This window comes from Corylus avellana, chromosome 3 (assembly GCF_965113065.1).
Source record: "Corylus avellana chromosome 3, dhCorAvel1.hap1.2, whole genome shotgun sequence".
In the NCBI taxonomy this organism is placed as follows: Eukaryota; Viridiplantae; Streptophyta; class Magnoliopsida; order Fagales; family Betulaceae; genus Corylus; species Corylus avellana.
Window position 1 is genome coordinate 32,449,872 of NC_142492.1, and position 26,939 is coordinate 32,476,810.

General features: G+C 37.8%; 2 protein-coding genes and 2 pseudogenes across 2 annotated transcripts; 2 read left to right on the plus strand and 2 right to left on the minus strand.

The window, feature by feature from the left end:
• Window positions 1-2,290: 2,290 nt before the first annotated feature.
• On the minus strand, window positions 2,291-10,590 carry LOC132173589 (ferric reduction oxidase 8, mitochondrial-like; annotated as a pseudogene).
• Window positions 3,233-5,678, plus strand: LOC132176412 (L-type lectin-domain containing receptor kinase S.1 pseudogene; annotated as a pseudogene).
• A 549-nt stretch (window positions 10,591-11,139) lies between the features above and the next one.
• LOC132173588 (bark storage protein A) lies at window positions 11,140-13,872 on the plus strand. Its single transcript, XM_088514793.1, has 5 exons — window positions 11,140-11,382; window positions 11,492-11,559; window positions 11,645-11,800; window positions 12,033-12,284; window positions 13,390-13,872. The coding sequence occupies exons 1-5, from the start codon at window positions 11,154-11,156 to the stop codon at window positions 13,732-13,734; spliced, it is 1,050 nt and encodes a 349-aa protein (XP_088370919.1). The 5' UTR covers window positions 11,140-11,153; the 3' UTR covers window positions 13,735-13,872.
• Window positions 13,873-21,722: 7,850 nt separating this feature from the next.
• LOC132175162 (ferric reduction oxidase 8, mitochondrial) lies at window positions 21,723-25,449 on the minus strand. The gene is made up of 8 exons (XM_059587009.2): window positions 25,198-25,449; window positions 24,949-25,042; window positions 24,686-24,874; window positions 24,367-24,604; window positions 23,727-24,054; window positions 23,374-23,632; window positions 22,275-22,954; window positions 21,723-22,190 (listed from the first exon to the last, which is right to left on the minus strand). Exons 1-8 carry the CDS (start codon window positions 25,349-25,351, stop codon window positions 22,009-22,011), a joined length of 2,124 nt encoding a protein of 707 aa, XP_059442992.2. The 5' UTR covers window positions 25,352-25,449; the 3' UTR covers window positions 21,723-22,008.
• Window positions 25,450-26,939: the final 1,490 nt, after the last annotated feature.

Sequence of the window (26,939 nt, forward strand, 5' to 3'; positions counted from 1 at the left end):
ATTTCCCACATCTTGAGTGTTGAAGATATTTTTCTTACAAATTTGATCGGATAATTTACTCCAAATTTATTTATAAAAATATAAAATGTCATGTGTTTTTGACTTTTGACTACATGATAAATACATATATATTTTGATAATATTAATAAAAATAAAGAAATATTTATTAAAATTTGTCCTACCAAGAGCTTGTTTGGAATTGCACTTGAGAAATAGAGCTTTTAAGTCAAAAAGAACTTCTAAACAAAAATTTTACTTTTAAGTTTTTGTCAAAAGTATATTTTGATATTTTTAAGCTTTTTAAATTTTTAGAAACGCTTTTAATTTTTTTTTTAATCAAATGAGTATTTTTTTCTTTCTTTTTTAATGTTAAAAATACTTTTAAAATTTTTAAACGCAATTCTAAACTCTATAAAAGATTTGGCAAAGTCCGTACAAAATTTTGTCTTGTCGTGGTCAACTAATTTGATTTGACCTTATTGCAATTAATATTTTCTGACCATATCCAATTGAAAAAGAAAAAGAGAAATAAGGTGAAATGTAGGCACATGGGGAGCAATTGTGAAATAGCTGAAGAATCTGGAAATGAAAAGGTCCATTGTGGAGGCCGTGGAATGTTTATGGTCTTAAACCACTCTTGATTAGATGATATTTTAATCCACATGTTGGTGCCAAGTTCACTTCAATTTTCCTTTGAAATGTCTTTAATATGATAGTTAACTTTTTTTTTTTTTTCTAAAATAATTATGGACCGTTTGAAAAGTAATGACTAATGAGTCGTGTGGCACCTATGGTAATTGAGTGATTACATCTAATATGAAAATTGTAGGGGTTTGAACTCGAGGGATTGAAATCTTCTCATATTTTCTAAAATATGAGATTCTTATATTTTAAAAATTTAGTCATTAATTTCATCTAACGGTTTAAATAAACATAGAAGTTTGTGTGTTACCGAGTAATTTCAGTTTTTAATATATAAAATTCACTTGTCTTGATAACACAAATTTCTGCACTTAGTTAAACCGTTAAATAAAATGGATGGCTAAATTTTAAAATTTGAGAATCTCATATTTTAGAAAATATAAGGTGATCCAAATCCGTCCTTTTTAAGAGGGTGCTAAAGAGCAGACACATAGATATATCTCTACCTACAATTGCAATGAATTGAGTTTTTAAAACCCTTAAAACATGACTAATATATGCATTCATAAGCCATCTTTACCAGCTATTGCATGCAAGGAAGAGAAATCTCCCTTTAGGGGTAGAGGAAACCTCAAATTTTTAATGGGAAAAATCAAATTTAGTGTTTTGGATTTTTTATGCAGTTTCAACTTTTTCTTTAGATTTTCAAATTCGACAATTAATAAGTCATTTGATTTTCCTTTGATATCAAGTAGTTTCATTCGTCAACTTATCGTCAAATCAATTAACAATATGCTACAATAAACCAATCAATTAATGCCATTTTGTTTTAGTTTGACACGCCATTTGCCAATTATAAGTGTCATGTGACAAAATTGGCTGGCCATCCCCCACTTTTTTTTTTTTTTTTAACAAAACAACTTAGGGTTTGTCACATAACAACCAAAAAAACAAAAAATACCCTTAAAAACTTTTGCCAAACGAACTCTAGATTTTATTTTCTTAAATTTTTTATTTAAAGTATACCTATAATTTAAAGTAATTGTGACTCGCACGCATGACGTTTCAAACGAGAGCCACGCGGCATTAATTGATTAGCCAGGTCATGTTGTTAATTAATTAAGCGGTAAGTTAAACTGTGAAATGAACAATCTCTTTGAAACCATATGAAAACTTAAGAACCTAATTCTGAAATCCCAAAAAAACTACATACTAAATTCTAATTTTTCCCTTTTCAATTAAACTTTCTTTCTACTTACAAAATGTAACCTAACTCCCCCTTTTAACACCACACATATAGGCGGTTCTTATTAAGCCTAATAATAGACAAAACATGACAAGGAAATAAACAAAGCAAAACAACTAATTGATCTTATGATTCTTATGCAATCCCACCAGTACCTAAGTATCTTAGGGTTAGGCTTGCTTGTACTCATTGACTTGTGAAGCTCATCAACTATTTCCTCCTAAAGGAAAAGATTTCACCTAAATGATTGTATTTAAGCTATTTGTAATCCTAAAATTTGAAGTTTAGATAAGAGAACAAAGGGTAAGAAATCCACATCAGGAGAGTGGCCATCATAAGTGCTACTGTGACAGAAATTCGCCCACTGATTCTTATGTTCTAGAAAGAGTTCCAAGTCCTTTGATGACATTCCAAGTAGAAAATAGGTATTAGATTAAAAATGTACTTGCCCAAATTCCGGTATTTGGTAGCCTAAATGACAATCGCATAAGCAGGCAATCTAGATAGACCGTTTAAAAAACTACAGCAAATATGTTGTCGTCGTGTTTTTTTTTTACGGCACCTAAGCCAAATCCATCCATGAACCCTAGTACAAGTCTGCTTACATTTGCATTATATGTTGTGATTGAGCACTAGAGGGAGAAGCTGAAGCTGTGGAAGCTGAAGCATGGCTTCCTTTTCTTAGCACCCATCTGGAAACCCACAGATTTCTGCTGGCAAACTGATGCTACTGACTCTTTCATTGATCCAGGTCCACAGACCAAGACTCCAACATCTGATCCACCCGTTTCATTTGGAAACTCTGCAAAAATATCTGTTCAATTCACTTGTTAGAATCCATACTTCTAATCCTGAGAACATAAAGGCATGGAAAAAGGAATACATAAAAGTACCATGAAAGTCAGGCCTTCCTCCAAAATGAATTTCATGTTCCAAAAGGGAGCTCCCTGTTTCTGTGTCCATGGCTTTGCCTGGCTTTTCTGCGACTTGTGGAATGTTCTCATTCTCAAAATTATTGCAAATAAACTGCTGCATGTTAAAGCTATAAGAGTTAACCATACATATGTTCTACTAATAAATTGGTCCTAGAATCCACCAACTAATATGGTCTACTAAAAAACTTAGTTAATACTGTCGTAATCATCATTCTACTAAAAAAATACTCATTATTGATTAACCGATAAAAAAATATTTAGACCGAGTAACCGAACAGAATTGACATCGGTATAAAAATCCTTAACTAATTACGAACCGACTTCTAGTGATAATGTCAGTTTGGCCGTAATGAATAGACGATCCATAAGCGGTAAACGTTCACTACTCTCAAAGCTGGTTTTATGATTTTATCACCCTTTAAAGCTATTGAGCAAATAACATTTTTAGACACAAAAATGGTTTGACTACTGAAAGTCAGGTGGCCGAAACACTCTCCCTGATCACAGGAGTGATTCGGACAGCCTAGTCAAGCCACCCGTTTTGCTGCCCTGTCGCGTTCTGGGTGGGTAAAGCACCCAGATCAAAAAGGATTGCAAAATAAAAACAAATTAAAGTAATAAATGTCACACAAATGGTGGCTTAGAACAACGCTTTCGGAAGGTTTTGATATACAAATGATCTTTGACCAATCTTCTACACCCACCGCACCTCCGCCTCTAATCTCGCAGCCGCCCGCCGACCATTTCTGTGTTCACCAAAACCTGTACGGATGCTACCTCTCGTGCCCATCATCATACTCCAACTCTTCTTCTCCCCCTCCGCCTTTGCTGTGGACTTCCTCTACAACTCCTTCAATGGGATGGTCAATGCCACCAACGTCACACTCATCAACGACGCCCGGTTCGACTCCTCCGTCGTCCGCCTCACCAACGACTCCAACCAGTTCTCCTTCGGGCGAGCCTTCTACCCAACCAGGCTCACCATGATCAAACCCACCTCAAACTCCTCCGGTACCGTGATCTCCTCCTTCTCAACCTCCTTCGTGTTCTCGATATTGCCCGAGATCTCTTCCAGTCCCGGCTTCGGCCTCGCCTTTGTGCTATCGAATACTACTTCTCCGCCCGGTGCGCTTGCTAGCCAGTACTTCGGGCTCTTCACGAACGCTACTGTGCCTGCCGTGGCGCCCCTTTTTGCGATTGAATTTGATACGGGTCTAAGCCCAGAGTTCAATGACCCAGATGGCAATCACATCGGGGTCAATCTCAATAATATCATATCGACGACGACCGCGCCGGCCGGATACAATAATTCGATGGGGGATTTCGTCCCTGTACAGATGCGGAATGGTCAGAATGTACGAGCTTGGATCGATTTCAATGGCACGAGCTTCGAAATCAATGTTACTGTAGCGCCGATTGGTGTGCCGCGCCCCTCTACGCCTACTCTTAGTTTCAAGGATCCGGTTATAGCTAATTACGTTTCGGCTGAGATGTACGTTGGATTTTCGGCGTCGAAGACTGAGTGGGTAGAGACACAGAGGGTTTTGGCTTGGAGCTTCAGCGACGTTGGGGTTGCTAGGGAGATAAACACGACAAATTTCCCGGTTTTTGAGCCTGTATCGTCGTCTAATTCGTTGTCAGCTGGGGAAATCGCTGGGATTGCCATTGGTTGCGTTGCTTTTGTGATGATTTGTGCATCTGGGTTTTACTTGTATTGGCGAACGACCAAGTTGAAAGATGAAGAAGAGGAGATCGAGGATTGGGAACTGGAATACTGGCCGCATAGATTTTCCTACGAGGAGCTAAGCCAGGCCTCAGATGGGTTCTCCAATCAGAACCTTCTGGGCTCGGGTGGATTCGGAAGAGTCTTCAAAGGAACTCTCCCAAACAAAACCGAAATCGCAGTCAAATGCGTGAACCACGACTCGAAACAGGGGCTGAGAGAGTTCATGGCAGAGATATCAAGCATGGGCAGGCTGCAGCACAAGAACCTGGTCCAAATGCGCGGATGGTGCACAAAGGGCAACGAGCTCATGCTCGTCTACGACTACATGCCCAACGGAAGCCTCAACAAACGGATCTTCGACAAGCCCACCAAAGTACTCGACTGGCAACAGCGCTGCAGAGTCCTTGCCGACGTAGCCGAAGGCCTAACCTATCTCCACCACGGCTGGGACCAAGTGGTCGTTCACAGAGACATTAAGTCGAGCAACATATTGCTGGACTCCGACATGCGAGGCCGGCTCGGAGACTTCGGGCTCGCCAAGCTTTACCAACACGGCGAAGTCCCTAACACCACACGTGTGGTCGGTACTTTAGGCTACCTAGCGCCTGAGCTGGCTAGGGTGGCGGCGCCCACGTCAGCAAGCGATGTGTATAGCTTTGGGGTTGTGATACTAGAAGTGGCGTGTGGGAGGAGACCGATCGACATGGCGGCGACGGAGGAGGTTGTGTTGATGGAGTGGGTGACGGAGCTGTACGGACAGGGGAAGGTGGTCGAGGCGGCGGACCCGACGATGAGGGGGCGGTATGAGGTGGAGGAGATGGAGATGGTGCTCAAGCTTGGGCTGGATTGCTGTCACCCCGAACCGCAAAGAAGGCCCACCATGAAGGAGGTGGTGGCCCTGCTGCTGGGCGCACAGTTGGCCGCTGCGCCAGCGGACTTGTTGTCGGAGTTGGCCCGCGGTGACACAAGCACCGGCGGTGGTGGGTCGGAAGAGGCTGCAATGCTCCGGCCTCCGGTGTGAATGCAAAAATTTTTTCTTCTCTAAAGAATTTTTGTGAATGATAGTTTGACAGCAGAGTTTTGACAAGTCAACTTTATTTAATATTATCTTCCACGACTCTTTTATTTTTTTAATTGTTTGTTAATCATTTTGTAATGTATTTTGCATTATTTTTATAGTTATATGGAGCATGATGGGTATTATTACTATTACCAATTTCCCACATCTTGAGGGTTGAAGATATTTTTCTTACAAATTTGATCGGATAATTTACTCCAAATTTATTTATAAAAATTCCAGTATTTGGTAGCCTAAATGACAATCGCATAAGCTGGCAATCTAGATAGACCGTTGAAAAAACTACAGCGGATATGTTGTCATTGTGTTTTTTTTTACCGCACCTAAGCCAAATCCGTCCATGACCCCTAGTACAAGTCTGCTTACATTTGCATTATATGTTGTGATTGAGCACTAGAGGGAGAAGCTGAGGCTGTGGAAGCTGAAGCATGGCTTCTTTTTCTTAGCACCCGTCTGGAAACCCACAGATTTCTGCTGGCATACTGATGCTACTGGCTCTTTCATTGATCCAGATCCACAGACCAAGACTTCAACATCTGATCCACCCCTTTCATTTGGAAACTTTGCAAATATGTCTGTTCAATTCACTTGTTAGAATCCATACTTTCAATCCTGAGAATATAAAGTAAAGGCATGGAAAAAAGAATACATAAAAGTACCATGAAAGTCAGGCCTTCCTACAAAATGAATTTCATGTTCCTCAAGGGAGCTCCCTGTTTCTGTGTCCTTGGCTTTGCCTGGCTTTTGGGAGACTTGTGGAATGTTCTCATTCTTCAGCCTTCTCATTCTCAAAATTATTGCAAATAAACTGCTGCATGTTAAAGCTATGAGAAAGGAAGATAAGAGAAGCAGATCAACAACCCAAGATGGAGTCTTTTCTTTCGAGGCTTTAGAGGTCTTCTTTTGGTTGGGAGCAAAGATAATGATTCAAACAAATAAGTGAAATAATAAACACAATGCAGCAGAATCCAGCCAAGGCAGCAATCCGAAGGAAACTTTCGAGTCCATATATTGCATGATTCGAACATTTTGTGCTGAAGTGTACTGTTTGAAGCTGAGATGAGTCGCTTAGAAATTCTCTTACTGTTGGATTAGATTGCCCTTCTTGGGTCACAAAAATTTTCAGTTTTAGATGCAGTCTTTCATTTGAATGGTTCTGGAGAAGAGATGAGATTGAGTTCAACAGATATATGTCCTGAGACTTCTTAACAACAAATATAAGCTGCATTCATGTGGGGAGACCACATCTCTGCTGCTGTTTTGTGCTGAAGCAATTTCCTGCAAAATGCTCAGAAATGGAGTTATCCCAATTCCACCTGCGATCAGAAGCAGACTGTCATATCTGCAAAAAAAGATTTGTCATTAATGTTGAAAATCTACCTTAAACATCTTAAATGGTATTATGGTGCGTTACTGAGTTGATTTCTTTACGAACTCAAATTTTACAAAGGATTTGAGAGAGACAAAAAAGGAGAAAATTTTCTGCATATTAAAACAATTCGCGTGTGCATCCGGTGCTTCTCACCGTGCTAGAGCATACACACAAATGCATACACCCCAAAATCGGTTGCTTTAAAGCAATAGGTGTGAGTTGAGTAGTATCAATGCCAACTTCAAAATACTTCAATTATACTAATTTTGAAAATTTTCTTTTAACAAAACATGATTTCTAGGCAATAGTGAACCCATGAGCATTTGTGAATAACTCCTATAAACAATCAAATAAAAAGTTTTAATATATAGTATGATCATTTTCTGCACCTTCGGAAGTCGACTGAGGCAGGTCAACTGCTATTGGTATGCACTTTGTCTGATCAGCATCAGAGCGCAGCTCAGTTTGTATCAAGTCATAGAGAGAACTTGTCCACTATCCCTCACATTTAACCATAACAGACATGGAGTCATTGTCAACACTTGAGCTGGAGGTTATTCTGAAGGGGTGCCATTGAGTTGTGGATATACTTTGTATCTTCATAAATATAACACTTGTGGGGTTATACTTCAAACCTGCAATGAGTAGGAAAAATTAATTGCTTTATGTGAACTTCCAATCGTTCTCTACATGATTTTCTGGTAACTGAAAAGGGACTATAGAAATTACTTGGATCCTTGGGCAAAATAAGTTCTATAGCTCTAGAAGGGAAGATTCATGCCGAAAGAATGCAAGTTTCTGGTCTTGATTCGGAGTATCTTGTCAATGCTAAAGATAAAAATCCCAGGGAAAATCATATAGAAGTGCCTATCTCCAGCATGAAACAAGAAAAATACTAGGAAGACTATGTATAGATGGTGCGTGTAATAGAAGAGTTCAAACTTTTTCCTCCTTATCTGAGGAAGAGATGTAAACCAGATTACTATCCCTGTAACAAGAGCAATCTCCCCAGCAAGGTATATCCTGCCTGTTTTCTGCCATCTCCATATCTGTTGTTCAAGAAACACAAGCCAGGGAAAAACAGTAAACAAGTTAAACTGCAATACCAAATAGTACCCAAATGGTATGTTAAAATATAAGTTAGACGATTATATTTACTCATTTCTATCTACTCAAGTTTTTGGAATAAGTAGTGATTTAATATGGTATTAAAGCAAAAGCCTTGAGATCGAACTATGCCTCTATTATTCATTTTCCATTTCAATTAAATATTTACGTGTTAGAGCTCACTTATTAAGAATGTGGTATTTGAGACCACATGTGAGAGTATAAACTTTTTGAATAAGTGATGATTTGATTACCTCATCCTGGACGTGGTGGCTAACACCCTAGATGAACAAAGTGCTTGCACCGTGTAAAGTGACAAAAACAAGCATTGCTGTCCCAATCCATGTGTGGTATCTTACTGAAGCTTCAAACTGGATGCCAACCAAGTGAAATATGGCCAGCTCCCTTAAAATAGGCAGAGCAGCAAAGCTAGGTATGATTGATATAACGCTTTTTAAGTGACTTTTCTTTAAAAAACAAAAAAAACAAAAAAAACAAAATGAAAGCCACTTAAAACACGTCAATGTGAAATTGGTGCATGTCGGGTGAATATTTATTATGCAAAATTGTAATTTGGTTTGAATTCGCGCTTTTTCAAATAAATATCCTCTAACCTGGTTATAGAAATCACATTTTTTTTCATATTTTAAATTAAGTGTTTTTTAAATTGCAATGTCAAACGTCTTATATTTTGTATTGTCTTTTAAAAACGCAGATTATTCTTGTGAAATTTCAATCCGAAACGCACCCTTAATTACAGTTTGCAGTCAAAGTGATGATATATTGGGTTGAGCTACCATTGAAACTGCCTTTGGTCAATTTGTTTGACAAACCCTTTTTTCTTTACTAGTGTAGCTGATGTGAATTGATGTGAAAAAAAATAAAAGTATTTAATATGAAAAAAATGAAAAGTGGTATGAAAAAAGTGAGAATGTTGATTTATACCACATTTGTGTTGAATTAAACCTCAACCATAAAGAGGAAGGAAAAAGTTCATGCTATATAAATGCTTGGATGAGTTACAAATATTTTTTTAGCTCTTGGGATTTGACACGAAATTAGATAAATTTTTTTTTCGGTTCTCAAAAGTATCACAAATGGTATATTAGGACAATTTATAAGCATAGTTGGTCTTTCTTTCTATATTCTATTCAAAAATTTAATAACTCGCCACATCAAACATATCTGCAATTGTGACGTATCACATATGCCACATTAGGATTATTTAATTTTTTTTTTAAAAAAAAAATTGATAATTTTTTTAATCTTTATTGTTGTATGGATCGAAATATTCATTGTTTAAGAACTTGTGTTTTACATGGATGAATACATATGACATGAATGATGCGTGTGAGGAGAAAGAGTACAAATAATCAGCATGGAGCATCTGATCAACAAGATCAAAGTGCAGAAAAGTTATCTCAATTTTAATTACAGTCAAGAGAAATAAACAAACAAACAGGTCATTTTGTCTCCCCCTAACCCTCCACCTTTTCAATGTGGTTCTCAGCCCATCTTCCGTCTCTTCTCCTCTCTCTACCTCCTCCCTCTGTCTTGGATCTGTTGGGTTTTTCATTATATCTAGTTTCCATAAAACTAGATCCGCTCTTCCTCGCAAGTCTGGCCAGCAAACGCGCCCCGCCATCCTCTCCATCAGCATCACCAGCACAGCTTATTTCGATCCGGGTTTGTTGTTGAATTATCCGCCCTCTAAGAGAAAAAAAGAAAAAAAGAAAAAGAAAATATGCAAGAATTTGGTTCAGGAAATGATGATGTCAACACATGAGATGACATGAAACGACCATAACATCATTAGTAATAAAAAAATGCAATTCATCATTGTACTATTATGTTAGATCATTCATCATTCTATTATAAAACCTTTTGACTCCTCATACTGCATCTTCCTCCGAGGCAAGGTGCTATAGAATCAAATAAATTAATTTTTAAAAAAGATTTAAACTGACATAAAAAGAATTTTTAAATTAAAAAAATATAATTTTTTTTTCTTTGTTTACTACTTATGATTTGTCACGTTAGTTTATTTCACTTCCTACCACTTTTCTACTACAAAATCCATACATTTGGATTATTCGGGAATCACCCAATTTCAAAGACCAAAAAGTCTAAACACCACAAGGCCGTATGGAAAGCTATTTCGGAAAAAAGAAAAAAAAAAAAAAAAAGGTTCGAAAGTGATCATAATTTTGGACAGATCGATTTCAGATAACCTTGTTAGTTGCTAGGACTAAATTATTTAGGAAACCGTATATAAAAATTATATATATAATATATATGCTTGAGCGCGTTGACGTACGTGTGCATACAGGCATGCACATACGTGGTAAATGAAACTGTCGTGCTTGTCTTTATCGATTACAGTATCCCACATGAATAGTACATGTGTACGTGTGTGGTTACTAATCCTCTTCTTTTTCTTTTTTAAAAAACATGTTTAAAAGGGCTGACAGACATCGTACCCATTTGTCGCATCCCCTGACATGTATAGGGTTTTGGCTCATCGGAATATCCCATCAATATTCGGCCACCCTCCTGGCCTTTGGAGGGACTGGCCCTAAAGGTCAAATTCATTATTTTCTTAAAATGGGTTTGGTGGCTTTGCTCTTTGAGGGTGACCAATTCACCCTTAAGAGTCATGGAAGCCGCCCTCAACCGGGTTTAACCATCTCTAAGGCTAAATCTAAACAAAATTGTAAATATTTTTAGTCTTTGGGGTGGCTCGGAAGGTCATGGGATGACTTCGGCCATCACATCCTTCAACCTAGGTAGCTGACCATCCAAATTGAATTTTATTATTATTTTAATTTTGATTTAATTTTTAAAATTTAAATAATATTTTATTATTTTTTGATTAGTAGGACATGTAGTGCTAAGTGGACCGTTGGATGAAGATGGACGGACAGGATTGCAGGATTTGAGGGGATCCTTATCCATAAATTCTGGCCTCTCAACTCCTATATATCTTCATCTATCTCTCCCCTGAGTGCGTAGTGTGATTTTAGATTTAGAGAGAGAGAGAGAGAGAGATGGGTGGAGGGTTGAGAGTTTTATACGCAATACTGGTGTCAGCTGTGATGCTGCTTAATGCGCAGCAAGGAATCAATGCAGCATTAACAGCAAAGACACACAGAATAATTCGTAAGGCCAACAGAAAGGGTCCTTATTTGGGGTTGGTGATTCCAAACCTATTTGAAATGAACCCTCTTCTTCTCTCTCCAAACTTCACCAGTGCTAACCTCACCATTGATTTTGCTGGTAATTATTTTTATTGTTACTCAAAACAAATTTTACGTATGTACCTACCTAAATATTGCTCATCATCATACTTACTATATATGTATTTCTTTCGTTTGTTCAAATTAAGGAAGGAGATTTCGGTTTGGAAGCATTGCTGAAAAGCAAGTCATCTTAGTCATGACAGGACTGAGCATGGTACTAATTTATATATTTTTCTTTCCAACATCCTTAATAATTAGCTAGCATGATGTATATATACATATACTTGTCTTGTATATAGATAAATGCAGGCATAACTACTCAGCTTTTGTTGAGCCTTTTCAACGTAGAGGGAGTAGTACATTATGGCATTGCTGGAAATGCGAACCCATCCCTCAACATAGGAGATGTTGTCATCCCTCGCTACTGGTCCCATACCGTTCTTTGGAGTTGGCAGGTATATAACAATTTACTTACTCTCACGAGATTCTCATATTTTAAAATTTGAATCTTCTTCTATTAGATCTAACGGTTCAAATAAATGCAAGAATTTTAAAATGTGACAATTCAAGGACATCTGATAGGCACCGACACCTCATATCTTAGTAGAATGAGAGTGGAATGGAACTTGAGCCTTTAAAATAGGCTGTATTAATTAAGGTCAAGTAATATTGGATGTTATTGTGCAGAGGTACGGGCTAGGGCCTGCAGATGAGCTACCCCTCGAATCAAATGGAGACTACACAAGGGAAATTGACTACTTAAAATTTGCTAATTTTACTGTAAATACCACGCACACTAGCTCAGTTGACAACCTCTTGAACCATGTATGGTATCAACCTGAGGAAGTTTTCCCCGTAGATGGGACTCCTGAGCAAAGGGAGCATGCCTTTTGGGTCTCTGTGGATTCCCACTACTTCAATATCTCCAAAAAGCTAGAGGTAAGGTTTCCTCACGTTTCTTTTTCTTAATTTGTTTCTTGTCTCTGTATGTAGTTTTATAACAAGTGGACAAAATGTTGCATGCCCCTACTATTTTTAAAGAAATAGTATATTCTCAAATTACGTAATTTTTGCAGTTTTTAATTAAGCATTGAAATGCTTGGAAAATATCACTTATTAATAATGTGTATGTTACAGTCGAGAATTGAGTATAATTTTATTAGGTTATTGTTTTCTATGTTGTAAAAAAGTTTTGAGAAAAATTTTAAAATTACCTTAAAATTTTTAAATTTTACCTCTAAAATTTATGATTTTTTTATGAAATGCCCTCCCCAAAACTAAAATTTTACCCATAAATTTTTACTTCTTAAAATTTTGTCCCCCCACCCTTAAATGTTTGGTTCCCCCCTGCACACATGTTGTGCTTGCTAAAACCCCTTAACCTCATCATGTCCCCAACCTACCATGATGTTGTGATTATAGTAGGGTCTAATTTGGGGTATGTATGTTAGATTGGGCTAGCTAACTTAGTACGCAATAGATTTAAGGAATTAACTTTTCGTTTTTTTTTTTTTCCTTCTAAGTTTTGGAGCTTTTGGCATATTTGTTATTTACTTAACATTCGATATCAAAGCATGCAACACATCACATGTTCGAATTTCGGATGAGACAACCAATGGAAATGGCTACCTGGTACGTACCTAAGTGAAGTCAAAAGCATGAGTCTTGCTCAAATATTTACCTTAAAGAAATACGGTGACATATTTTATAGTTTAAACACTGGACGTTAATTTGAAATGCACAATACGTACATCATTGGAATATAATACATAGTTATTGCTATTAATTTTGTTAATTTGATAATTGGATTAGATTTTTATTCTTGAAAATAGTTATTCCACTTGAGAAATAGTGGTTAATTTTCGTCACCCAAGTTCTATGCATCCATGTAAGGGTGTATATATATATATATATTCCGAGAGGAGTAATGTTATATACTATATTTGTATCTTATAATTATTTCATAATAATGACGTGACAACTCCGACCAATTCTTAATTTTTTATTTTATTTTTTTAACGATCCATGTATGATGGATGCTCAGCACCTAAAACTAGAAGGGTGCATTAACTCAACAACTTGTCTTTCGGCGACACCGAAAGTGAGCATTGTTGAAAGAGGAACAAGTGGGAGCATTTACCTTGACAATTCCGCTTACCGGAGCTTCATTTATCATAAATTTAACGTAAGCCCGGTAGACATGGAAAGCGCGTCTGTAGCGCTTATATGTCTTCAGCAAAGGAAACCCTTCATTGCCATTAGGGCTCTCTCTGACTTGGCCGGCGGAGGCTCTGCCGATTCAAATGAGGCTGACACATTCACCACGCTCGCCGCCAATAATTCAGTCTCTGTTGTTTTGGAATTTATAAAGCAATTGTCAGCAAAATAGAAGCCTTGCCAATCTTGTGTATTTTCCTATTTTGGAATTTAACAAGCCTGTTACTATTTTCCTATGTTTTCTATATGTATTCGCAATTCGGTGATGATGCTGGAATTGTAATGAATTGATAATTATTGTTGAATTGAATGGACGAACGAATTGTTTGAAGTTTGAACAATGGAATGTAATTGTATTGTATGAATGAACGGATTATAAGTAATGGCCAATTTTGAGTACTGGGCCAACCCCTCCATCTACAATGACCTACAAACTAAGCTAATCAACACTAACATTTCATGGCAATGGCCCGATTGGGTTCCGGCAAAAGCCCGATGGGGTCCGATGGTGGTCCAACGGGGTTCCAACAGTACTGGTCTGGTGATTTGAGAATGAGAGACTCGAAATTGGAAAATGATTTACGGTTTTAAAAAAGAAAAATCATTTAATGAAAATTAAAGAAGTTTTTTTGGTCAAATCGAAAATGTTTTCTATTGACTATTATTTTTCGTTGTACAAAATACCAGAAAATATGAAAAATATTTTTTAGAAACCATTTTACACTGAAACAAACTGAGTCTAAAAAGGTCCATAAATCTAGCAGACATTCCTCACACTTAGCCCATTGAGTTGCACTTAACTATTTTATTTTTTGGCATATCCACACAAGAGGAGGGAAAGGGGGGATGAGAATTTGAACTAAAACCTTGGCTTTATGAGGCGTGGTCCCCAACCAATTTTATTTAGAGCGTGTTTGGGATTGCGTTTGAGAAATAAAACTTTTAAGTCAAAAAACATTTTTTGGCAAAAATTTCATTTTTAAGCTTTTGCCAATGCGTTTTGGCCATTTTTGGGCTTTTTGCACCCTTAAAAGCGCTTTTAATTTTTTTTTTTTACCAAACAAATACTTTCTTCTTTTTTTTCTTCAAACGAACTTTTTGAGTGTTAAACACACTTTTAGGCCTATCAAACGACGCACACCCAAACAAGCCCTTAGTGTACTTTGACGTCGGTAAGTAAGAGGCATCTTGAAAATTTAAAAAAAAAAACAAAAGAGATGTTGTAATAAACTATGTAAACCATTCTTAAGATCTTATATATGTTATTGGTAAATTGATCATTTAATCCGTCTTGAAAGGTTTGAATAAACGGTTGAACCATTCTTTAGGTGTTATAATATTATTGATCATATAATCTGTCTTATGTCTTGTATTCCAACAATTACATAAATCTCATGGTTATAGTTTATGATGGCGAAGCTATTGGCACTTTCATAAGTACATTTCATGTTCATTGATTTGCAGATCACAAACCATGAAGTGTATAAACCTACCATTAGGGGTGTTAAGTGAGCGAAGCCCTCGCGAGCGAGTTTGGGCTCGGCTCGTGTTCGACTTTATTATTAAATGAGGCGTTTTGTGAATACAAATACTGCCTCGAATATTAAACAAAGCAAGCTAGGCTTGACTCGATTAGAGCAGCTCGTATAAGGTTCAAATTGGTAGTTGTTCACATAGTTGCTCATATTAATATTAAAAATCGATGGTTTTTTTTTTTTTTTTTTTTTTCTAATAACATCATTTTATTATAAAAAAAAAATGCATATCCTCTCTCTCTGAAACTTAGTGCCTTGCTATATTGACTCATGCTACATACTCGGCTAGTCAAGCTAAGCAAATGCTCATATGCAAGCTGGTTTCTTGAGCCGTTTCATAGTACTTGAAATTTAAATTTATAATAAAAAATAAAAAAATTAAATTAATTAAATATAAGAGCTAGCTCGTGAGTTAGGGCTCGGGCTAGCTCTTATTATGAGTTCGAGCTCGGGCTCGATTTTTTGGTGCGTCCTTGAGCTCGAGTAAAATTTAAATGAACCGAGCCCAAACAAGTAAGGCTCACTCAGGCTCGGCTCATTTTCACCCCTACCTACCATTTCTCTATGGCCAAGAGTTTTAAGGGTATGTTTGGATGGAAGAGAAGGACGGTTATCCTTCTTCCCGTTCCATATATTTTTGGAGGAGAATAGGATTTGAGGGATTTCGAAGGATATCGCTCCCTCAAATCCCTTTATATATATATATATACCCTCAAACTCGATTAACGATGAGGAATAGGATACTACTTTAATATATTTTTGTTTTTATTTTATCCATAACATTGTATTAAAATTTCAACATTATACAAACAAACTTTTAAGATTTGTTTGGTACGTGGAATAACTATTTCATTACAAAAAAATAATTATCTTTATTAAGAATGGAAAAAGATGAAATAAAATAGTCTTGGTGTTAAAGATGAGGAGGGAAGAGAATGGGCAAAAATTGAAGATATCAGTCAAGCTTTTGTGCAATTCTACCAAACTTTGTACACAACTGAAGGCAATATAAGGGCAGGGGATTGCTTGGAGGGCTTGGAGGCTAGGGTGACGCCGGAGATGAATGCATGGATGTTGCGGCCGTTTGTGGTGGCAGATGTTGAGACGACTCTCTCCCAAATGCATCCATTGAAGTCCCCTGGACCTGATGGATTTGCAGCTTGCTTTTACCAAAAAGCCTGGGACACGGTTCAAAATGAGGTATGTACCGCTGTGCTTGAATTCCTTAATGGGGGTGGTTTTGATGCAGACATTAACAATACTTACATTGCACTGATTCCTAGAGTGAAAACCCTACTCATATCATTGAATTTTGCCCAATTAATCTATGTAATGTCATGTATAAACTCATTGCTAAAGTGTTAGCAAAGAGAATGAAGAAGGTGTTGGCAGATATTACATCTCCCAACCAAAGTGCATTTATCCCAGGGAGGTTGATCACAGAAAATATTCTCATTGCATTCGAGGTTCTACACACTAAGGATACTCGGAGGAAAGGGAGGGAGGGGTACATGGTGTTAAAACTGGATATAAGCAAGGCCTACGACAGGGTGGAGTGGAAATTTTTAGAAAAAGTAAAGCAGAAGATTGGCTTTGCTGACCGCTGGGTACAAATGATGATGACATGTGTTAATACCGTAAAATATTCAGTTTTAGTCAATGGGCAGGCGTTTGGGCAGATTACCCCTTCAAGAGGACTGAGACAGGGCGATCCACTTTCACCATATTTTTTCATCTTGTGTGCAGAAGGCTTGAGTACATCATTAAATCAGGCAAAAAAGAATGGGGAATTACAGGGCTACCCATAACTCGTGGAGGCACCAAATTAAATCTCCTCTTCTTTGCAGATGATAGTCTCTTATTCTATAAGGCCAACCCTAATGAGTGGGACTGTCTCCAACAGATGTTAGAAGCATATGAGAAGGCATCAGGGGAAAAGTTGAATAGAGGAAAGACATCTATGTTCTTTAGCCGCAATACCAAACAAGAGGTAACGGGGAATATTTTGTCACTTGCTGAAGTTAATTCCACCCAAAGGAATGAAAAATACCTAGGGTTGCCAGCTCATCGGACAATCCAAGATTCGTTCCTTCTCAGGAGTTAATTGGCGCATATACGTCATAATACATGGTTGGAAAGAAAAATTTCTCTCACATGCGGGGAAAGAAGTTTTGTTGAAGGCAGTAATCCAAGCCATACCCACATACACAATGGGTGTGTTCCAATTGCCCAAGACATTATGCAATGACATTAACTCTATGATGGCAAAGTTTTGGTGAGGGCATAAGGGAAATGAGTCGAAAGTAGCTTTGATGAGTTGGAATAAAATGGGGAGAGCTAAGGAGATTGGGGGCTTGAGTTTCTGGGATTTGAAGCCTTATTAGCTAAACAAGGGTGGAGAATTGTACAAAATCCACACTCTATGGGGAATTTTCTCGACACCCCTATGGTTAAACAACCTTCATAAGTATGGCACAGTCTATGGAATGCAAGATACCTATTGAAGGTAGGCATGCGATGGAGAGTAGGGGATGGGAGGAACATCAAGATTTGGGGAGATAAATGGATACCGGTACCTACAACTTATGAAATTCAATCCCCAATCCGAGTTTTGGATCGAGAAGCAAAGATGTGTGACTTGATTGATAACGAGACTCAATGGTGGAACATCCCCTCATACAAGAAATCTTCGATCCAAAAGAAGTGGAAACAATTTGTGGTATGGCTATTTGCCCCAATACCCGAAAAGGCCTATTATGGGTTGGCAATAGGAGTGGAATATTTTCGGTAGGTAGTGAACAAGACGTAGGAGGCAGCTCAAACACAGAGTCCATGAAATCTTTATGGAAGCAAATTTGGAGAATCCAAGGGCCGAGAGTGGTAAAATGTTTCTTTTGCATGCATGTAATAACATCTTACCCACCAAGGAGAATCTATTCAAGAGGAAAATCACAGATGATCCTCTCTGCCCAATATGTTGGAAAGAAGTGGAAACCGTGGGACATGTGTTGTGGAGTTGTTCCAATGCAAGGGATGTATGGCTGGAGTTTAGTACTAAAATTCAGAAATGCACCAGTGATGAGGATGCTTTCCTTAATATCCTTGAAAAATTGTTGGGGCGGTTGGAGGAAATGGAAATAGAGAAGGTGATATACATTGCAAGACAAATTTGGTTGAGGAGAAATAAGTTGGTCTTCAGAGGTGAGTTCATCCCCTCAAAGAAAATCATTAAAATCGCTGAGGAGCAGATGAAGGCACACACACAAGCGGAGCAAGGAAAGAACTCTGAAACAAGGCCACCAAAACAGTAGCAAAGTGGGCAGTGGACTACACGAGCAGTGGGGAAGGTAAAATGTAACTGGGACGCGGCAGTAGACGTACATAAGAAGACAATGGGAATTGGGATAGTAGTGCGGGATCATGCTGGTCATGTGCTAGAAATGAAGTGTGCAATAGACCCTTTATCAGTGATTGCGATTCTACAACAACAGAAGCGTTAGGGGCATGGACTGCAGTGGACCTCATTCGACAGTTGGGAGTGTTAGGTGATCTTTGGCCTATCTCAACCTCAAAAGATGGGTCAAGAGGTGAAGCTTTCCCTCACACTTATAAACTGATCACCAGCTCCTTCCACAACCGATGTGGGATAACCCCAACAATCTTCCCCTCACATATCGGGCCTTGAGTTTGAGCAGCGACAACTCGTTTCTCCTGTGGACAGTTAAGCCGAGATTTGTTGGCAAACCTAGGCTCTAATACCAATGTTGGGTGGTCTTACGCCTATCTCAACTGCAAAAACTAGCTCAAGAGGTGATGCTTTCCCTCACACTTATAAACTGACCACCAACCCCTTCCAAAACCGATGTGGGATAACCCCAACAAATTTATACGTGGAAGGAGCTAGTGGTTAGTTTATAAGTTGAGAGAAAGCCTCACCTCTTGAGCTAGCTTTTAGGGTTGAGATAGGCCCAAGACCACCCAACAATTGGTATCAGATCTTAATTGTGGATTTCTATTCGTTAAGAAGAAATGCAGTCCTTGAAGTTTGGGATTGAAAGGTTCAACGGGAGAATGAACTTTGGCTTATGGCAAATACAAGTCAAGGACATCCTAATTCAATCTGGGCTACACAGAACGTTGAGAGGTATACCCGCCTCTAGTTTTAGTGATGGTGCCGGAGAATCCGGTACTAGCGACGTAGATTGGGAGGATTTGGATCTGAGGGCGGTGTTGTGTCTCGCTAAGAACGTTCTTGCTAATATGGAAGGTACGTCAACGGCAAAAGAGCTTTGGGAGAAGCTCGAGGAGATGTATCAAATGAAGGGAACCTCTAACCGGGTGTACCTGAAGAAGCAGTTTCATACAATACGAATGACTGAGGGTGTGACTATTTCAAACCATTTGAGTGTTCTCAATGAAATCGTCTCTGAGCTCAAAGCTCTAGGAGTTAAAATGGATGATGAAGATAAGGCCTTGAGGCTTATCTTGTCTCTTCCATTTTCCAATGAACATATGAAGCCAATTTTGATTCATGGGAAAGAGAAGATTTTCTTCTCAGAAGTTACCAGCAAACTTCTGTAAGAGGAAAAAAGGCTGAGTGGTGGACATAATTCTACACTTGAGAACTAGGCGTTGGTAGTTGCAAACTGGAAGAAAAGAACTCTATGAAGGGAAATCTTGTATGCTGGGGTTGCAGGCAATCTAGACATCTTAAAAGAAATTGCCCAAAAAGAGGAGCAGGTTCGACAGAATGCTCCAAAAATGCTAATATTGTTTCTCTCATTACAGAAAGAAATGATGATGTTATTTGATAAGGGCATGTACATTCTTTGACATGACGGCTAAAAATGTCAGGATAATGGATGTGTTCTATTAGCGGGTCCACATTAGCATACGAGACATTGGTTTGGTTTTTTGATGTCGGGTATGTGGTGGAAAAGGGTGTCGATGGCTGATGAACTTCCGGGGGAACCAAACATGGAAGTTGTACCATATTTTTCGGCAGGATTTTTTCGACATGTGCCAAAAAATGAAAATTCTTGGAATAGTTTAATTCTAAGTGCATGTGCTCTTTATGGTGGAGCATGATAATTCTTGTAGAATTATTACTGTTGGTATAGACAGTGTTTTGTACGACATCCTAGGGCGTGGGGATGGGCATTGGTCAAGATGCGGACCTGAGGTCTCAGGTGGAGGTTGTGAAATTTTCGCCAAGGTGGAGATTGTTGATAATGGCTTAAATTGTCAACAAGTGTGAAGATAATTCCTAAAAAATATCAATATTTAAGTTGGTGGGCTCAAGTCCTATTTATCTATAAGAGGATAAGGTTAGTTTTAAAAGGAGTTCAAGAACAACTTGGAATTAGATTTCTGGAGAAAACGTGTGTGGGTAAACATGTGAGCCGTAATGTTTATCTTCATCATGGAAAAGACTTTGTATTCATGATGGTTTTGTTTTTCCAACAGTAATTGGATTAAAATTGTTCTCCTATTTTTCGTGATTAAGCCTCTATAAAAGGACATGTAGTCCTCAGTTGAGATCACCCAGAAAATCCAAATTGGTGAGAGCACTTTGTGGCATTTACATAGTGTAGAGAGTTTTTCTTTACTGGATATTTGAGAGGGACAGTTGAGTCGGGTGTACAAGGGGGTTAAGGACTTAGGTTTGAGATATTAAACTTGAGTGGTTCAAGCTTGTACCATTGTACTCAATATTTCTCAATAGTAAAGGAGACTGGATCACACCTCGTGGACATACACATATTGCCGAACCACATAAACTCTTTGTGTACGTATGTGATCTCGTTTGTTTTCTTTTCAAACTTGTCTTTCGCATAAAAGTCTAGTGGGAATTTTTATTTTATTTTATTTTATTTTATTTTTTTTGAGTCTAGTGAGAAATTGGTTGCCAACTAATTATCAATTTTCCCAACATGGCGTAAGTAATGTCATCCTTGAGGGAAACTCTCTTGAAGTGGTTCAAGCCCTACTTAGGGAGGAAAGCTGCTGGGCAAACTATGGGCACTTAAGAGCATTCCCAGCAGACTCCCTATAAGGGAGTCTGTTCCCTATGTGTAGGGAATATGCCCAAAAAATCACAAAAAATGTCCCACAGCAGATTCCCTAAACGAGCCTCAACCATGAGGATCGCTACAGTAGAACCCAAAGTATAGGGCTCCACTATTGCGATCCTTATGATTATTAAAATAAAAAAAAACATTTCTCTCTCTTCTTTACACTCTCCTCTCTCCTCTCTCCTCTTACAATTCTCTCTCCTCTCTCCTCTCATATATATAATATAATTAAAAAAACAAATATTTTAATGATATAGGGAATGATTAAAGGAAGCTATTGGGGTGTATTTTGACATAAGGAAGCAAAAAGTAGTTTGGATCCTTAAATATAGGGAAAATGACGAGGAAGCTGCTGGGAATGCTCTAATAGAAGATGCGAAGGCTATTCTCCACAGTTGTCATGCATGGGCACTAAAGGAAAAGATTTCACCTAAATGATTATGTATAAGCTATTTGTAACCCTAAAAGTTGAAATTTAGATAAGAGAACAGAATTATGTAACAAAGGGTAAGAAATCCACATCAGGAGAGTGGCCATCATTAGTGCTACTGTGACAGAAATTCACCCACTGATTCTTATGTTCTAGAAAGAGTTCCAAGTCCTTTGATGACATTCCAAGTACAAAATAGTATTAGATTAAAAATGTACATGCCCAAATTCCAGTATTTGGTAGCCTAAATGACAATCGCATAAGCAGGCAATCTAGATAGACCGTTGAAAAAACTACAGCAGATATGTTCTCATAGTGTTTTTTTTACGGCACCTAAGCCAAAGCCGTCCATGACCCCTAGCTAGTACAAGTCTCCTTACATTTGCATTATATGTTGTGATTGAGCACTAGAGGGAGAAGCTGAGGCTGTGGAAGCTGAAGCGTGGCTTCTTTTTCTTAGCACCCGTCTGGAAACCCACAGATTTCTGCTGGCATACTGATGCTACTGACTCTTTCATTGATCCAGGTCCACAGACCAAGACTCCAACATCTGATCCACCCGTTTCATTTGGAAACTTTGCAAAAATATCTGTTCAATTCACTTGTTAGAATCCATACTTCCAATCCTAAGAATATAAAGTAAAGGCATGGAAAAAGGAATACATAAAAGTACCATGAAAGTCAGGCCTTCCTACAAAATGAATTTCATGTTCCTCAAGGAAGCTCCCTGTTTCTGTGTCCATGGCTTTGCCTGGCTTTTGGGAGACTTGTGGAATGTTCTCATTCTTCAGCCTTCTCATTCTCAAAATTATTGCAAATAAACTGCTGCATGTTAAAGCTATGAGAAAGGAAGATAAGAGAAGCAGATCAACAACCCAAGATGGAGTCTTTTCTTTGGAGGCTTTAGATGTCTTCTTTTGGTTGGGAGCAAAGATATGATTCAAACAAATAAGAGAAACAAGAAACATGATGCAGCAGAATCCAGCCAAGGCAGCAATCCGAAGGAAACTTTCGAGTCCATATATTGCATGATTCGAACATTTTGTGCTGAAGTGTACTGTTTGAATCTGCGATGAGTCGCTTAGAAATTCTCTTACTGTTGGATTAGATTGCCCTTCTTGGGTCACAAAAATTTTCAGTTTTAGATGCAGTCCTTCACTTGAATGGTTCTGGAGAAGAGATGAGATTGAGTTCAGCAGATATATGTCCTGAGACTTTTTAACAACAAATATAAGCTGCATTCTTGTGGGGAGACCATATCTGCTGCTGTTTTGTGCTGAAGCAATTTCCTGCAAAATGCTCAGAAATGGAGTTATCCCAATTCCACCTGCTATCAGAAGCAGACTGTCATATCTGCAAAAAAAGATTTGTTATTAGAGTTGAAAATCTACCTTAAACATCTTAAATGGTATTAAGGTGCGTTACTGAGTCGCTTTCTTTACGAACTCAAATTTTACAAAGGTTTTGAGAGAGACAGAAAAAGAGAAAATTTTCTGTATATTAAAACAACTCGCGTGTGCATCCGGTGCTTCTCACCGTGCTAGAGCATACACACAAATGCAGACACCCCAAAATCGGTTGCTTTAAAGCAATAGGTGTGAGTTGAGTAGTATAAATGCCAACTTCAAAATACTCCAATTATACTAATTTTGAAAATTTTCTTTTAACAAAACATGATTTCTAGGCAATAGTGAACCGATGAGCATTTGTGAACAACTCCTATAAACAATCAAAGAAAAAGTTTTAATATATAGTATGATCATTTTCTGCACCTTAGGAAGTCAACTGAGGCAGGTCCATAAGGGCCTTCAACTGCTACTGGTATGCACTTTGTCTTATCAGCATGAGAGTGCAGCTCAGCTTGTATCAAGTCATAGAGGGAACTTGTCCACGATCCCTCACATTTAACCATTACAGACATGGAGTCATTGTCAATACTAGAGCTTGAGGTTATACTGAAGGGGTGCCATTGAGTTGTGGATATACTTTGAATCTTCATAAATATAACACTTGTGGGGTTATACTTCAAACCTGCAACGAGTAGGAAAAATTAATTGCTTTCTGTGAACTTCCAATCCTTCTCTACATGATTTTCTGGTAACTGAAAAGGGACTACAGACATTACTTGGATCCTTGGGCAGAATAAGTTCTATAGCCCTAGAAGGGAAGATTCGTGCCGAAAGAATGCAAGTTTCTGGTCTTGATTGTATGATTCGGAGTATCTTGTCAATGCCAAAGAGAAAAATCCCAGGGAAAATCATATAGAAGTGCCTATCTCCAGCATGAAATAAGAAAAATACTAGGAAGACTATGTATAGATGGTGCGTGTAATAGAAGAGTTCAAACTTTTTCCTCCTTATCTGAGGAAGAGATGTAATCCAGATTACTATCCCTGTAACAAGAGCAATCTCCCCAGCAAGGTATATCCTGCCTGTTTTCTGCCATGTCCATATCTGTTGTTCAAGAAACACAAGCCAGGGAAAAACAGTAAACAAGTTAAACTGCAATACCAAATAGTACCTAAATGGTATGTTAAAATATAAGTTAGATGATTATATTCACTCATTTCTATCTGCTCAAGTTTTTGGGATAAGTAGTGATATAATATGGTATTAAAGCAAAAGCCTTGAGATCGAACTTTGTCTTGATTATTCATCTCTCATTTCAATTAAATATTTACGTGTCAGAGCTCACTTATTAAGAAAGGGGTATTTGAGATCACATGTGAGAGTTTAAACTTTTGCAATAAGTGATGATTTGATTACCTCATCCTGGACGTGGTGGCTGACACCCCAGATGAACAAAGTGCTTGCACCATGTAAAGTGGCAAAAACAAGCATTGCTGTCCCAACCCATGTGTGGTATCTTACTGAAGCTTCAAACTGGATGCCAACCAAGCGAAATATGGCCAGCCCCCTTAAAATAGGCAGAAGCAGCAAAGCCAAGCAGGCCTCTGTTAGCAAACCAAACCGGGTTGCCACTCTTAAGTACTTGAGTTGCCATCTGAAATACAGAGGAAGCATCAATTAACATTGGTGAAATTTTTGGTTTTCAGTGTTTCAAAATATCAAGCACAGTACTTACAATTGCAGCTTCAGTGATTTTACTGGCATCAACTTCTTGAAATCATTAGAGATGCGAGCATAGAAAGTCCATGCTAAAACGAGGATAAATAGAAGCACTGCCAGAATTTCAACACCAGATAAAACACCAATAAAAGTGTTCACAACCAGTGGATTTGAGAAAGCTGCAGGTGAACTCCTTGCTGCTTGTCTGTTATCATCCATATTAATCAGGAGAAAACAAAATAAATCAATGAATGAAATTTATGGCTGTGATGTTCTTACCTGCTGGTTGGCTCCCTGGCCTTCAAATCCAAGTAAACAAGTCCAATTATAGCCAGGGCAATTACAGGAAATGTGTACACAGCAAAGTTAAGACCTGCAACATATCCACTATGAATTAGTATTTATAACATAATTCACAATCATAATTCTGTACCTTGAATGAAACCCATATAAGGGAATCAAGAAGAAATTCTTGGAAGTAGGTAAAACCCATAATATTTTTTTTTTTATGAAGTCCCAAGTATGTACCATAATATCCAAACAGAGTAGGCCTAGCTCTCTCTTCAGCTCCTTTCCATTTCCTTGTCCACAGGTCTGTCGGCTTTAGAAGCCAAATGGAAATCCAACCAGTGAATATTAGAATCATCAATATTTTGAGAACAAGAAGAATGGCCTTCGCCATGTCTGTCTGCTATAGCACGTGTGCAGATCTTGAGTTCTAGTATGAAATGGGTCACCATATATAAAGAACTTTGAAGAGAGATTGGAACCACAAGGAGAAAAAGGAGTTTTAAGATCGCCCCACCACAATTCCAAGAGTGCCCATCACTCTCATAATTTGGTAAATGATATACGGAGATCTCTGCAGTATCATTTGATGTTCAAAGTTTTCATCATTACATTCCACAATAAGATCAAGTTGACCTTCTGGCTTTAGATGTGATCAAATTTGCTTTTAGTTTGAAGGGTCACAAAGAGCTTGCCGCCCTCCCTAAAAAAATGACCTCGTCTCTTTCAAGACAGCTAAATGTAAGTTCTTTTTGTTTTATCTTCTTTTTAGAACATGAGTAAATTTCTACTCTTCACACTCATTTCACACCGACTATATAACGCGTTTTAAGTGACTTTTTTTTTAAAAAAAAAATACAAAACAAAATAAAAATCACTTAAAACACGTCACATCAATTGATGTTTATGGGGAGAATATATTGACTTTCCCCAACCAAGTGCGAATATACATAATACATATGTCATACATATGACAGATAGCAGAAGATTCTGTTCAAGTCTGAGATATTATCGTGAGCTTAGCCTTCTGTTACAATTGCCTGTCTATATATTCTAGTAAATGGTCCCTGTATTAGAAAGTGGACTCGTGGTCCGACCACTTCTAAAGCTTTCCGTTTTACTTCTTCATCTCTATATGCTCTACTTTATTTCCTTTAGTTGGAGATAGAAACTGAGTACACCCGAAAAGACAGGGGGATTGAGAAATGGATCTTAGAGTTTCACCATTAGATGAAACAAAAATCAATGATGCAGATGACTTACTGAGCTTTCATAGTGTCAGATAGATTCTTTAGATGTCTTGATGAATTATTGAGATTGTGGGATTACTAGAAAAAGATAATCCAGTGCTTGTACAGTGTAAGTAATACTATAAAAGATAATCAAGGAAAGATAGAGCTCATTATTGAGATTGTAGGATTACTATTCTTTTATTGATTAACCGACATAGCCTATATAGAAACGCTTATATAATAATATGAAGAGAGAGAAAGGAAAGAGAGAAAATAGACAAAGATTAAGATCGTATGGCATATGGTTTACATTTACATGTTAAAGCCTTATAGGTTACATCTTTCCTTGATTGATTTGGTTTGAGTATAGGGTCTGTTTGAGATTGCGGTTTCAATAAGTGTAATTTTAAAAATAGCGTATTTGAAATCGCTACTTTTTAAAATCACAAAAGTATTTGGTAAAACATGTTAAAAAGTATTTTTTTACCAAATATTTGTTATGCGAAATCGTAATTTTGGTTTGAATTCGCACTTTTTCAAATAAGCACCCCTAGCCTACTTACTTGCTTATAAAAATCGCAGATTTTTTTTTTTTTTTCTATTTTAAATTAAGTATTTTTTAAATCGTAATGCCAAATGCTTTACATTTTGCGATATTTTTTAAAAACGAAAATTATTCTTTTTGCAAAATCGCAATCCTAACGCACCTTTAATTACAGCCTGCAGTCAAAGGGATGATATACTTGGCTG

Bases quoted from the DNA above. Each gene is read 5' to 3' on its own strand.
- LOC132175162 (XM_059587009.2), bottom strand. From the start codon at position 25,351: ATGGCGAAGGCCATTCTTCTTGTTCTCAAAATATTGATGATTCTAATA. The intron at 25,043-25,197 runs GTACATACTTGG...GATATGTTGCAG, and splicing joins TACTCTGTTTGGATATTATG to GTCTTAACTTTGCTGTGTAC. The intron at 22,955-23,373 runs GTGCAGAAAATG...CTTTTTTTGCAG, and splicing joins GCCTCAGTTGACTTCCTAAG to ATATGACAGTCTGCTTCTGA.
- LOC132173588 (XM_088514793.1), top strand. From the start codon at position 11,154: ATGGGTGGAGGGTTGAGAGTTTTATACGCAATACTGGTGTCAGCTGTG. The intron at 11,801-12,032 runs GTATATAACAAT...GTTATTGTGCAG, and splicing joins CCGTTCTTTGGAGTTGGCAG to AGGTACGGGCTAGGGCCTGC. The intron at 12,285-13,389 runs GTAAGGTTTCCT...ATGGATGCTCAG, and splicing joins ATATCTCCAAAAAGCTAGAG to CACCTAAAACTAGAAGGGTG.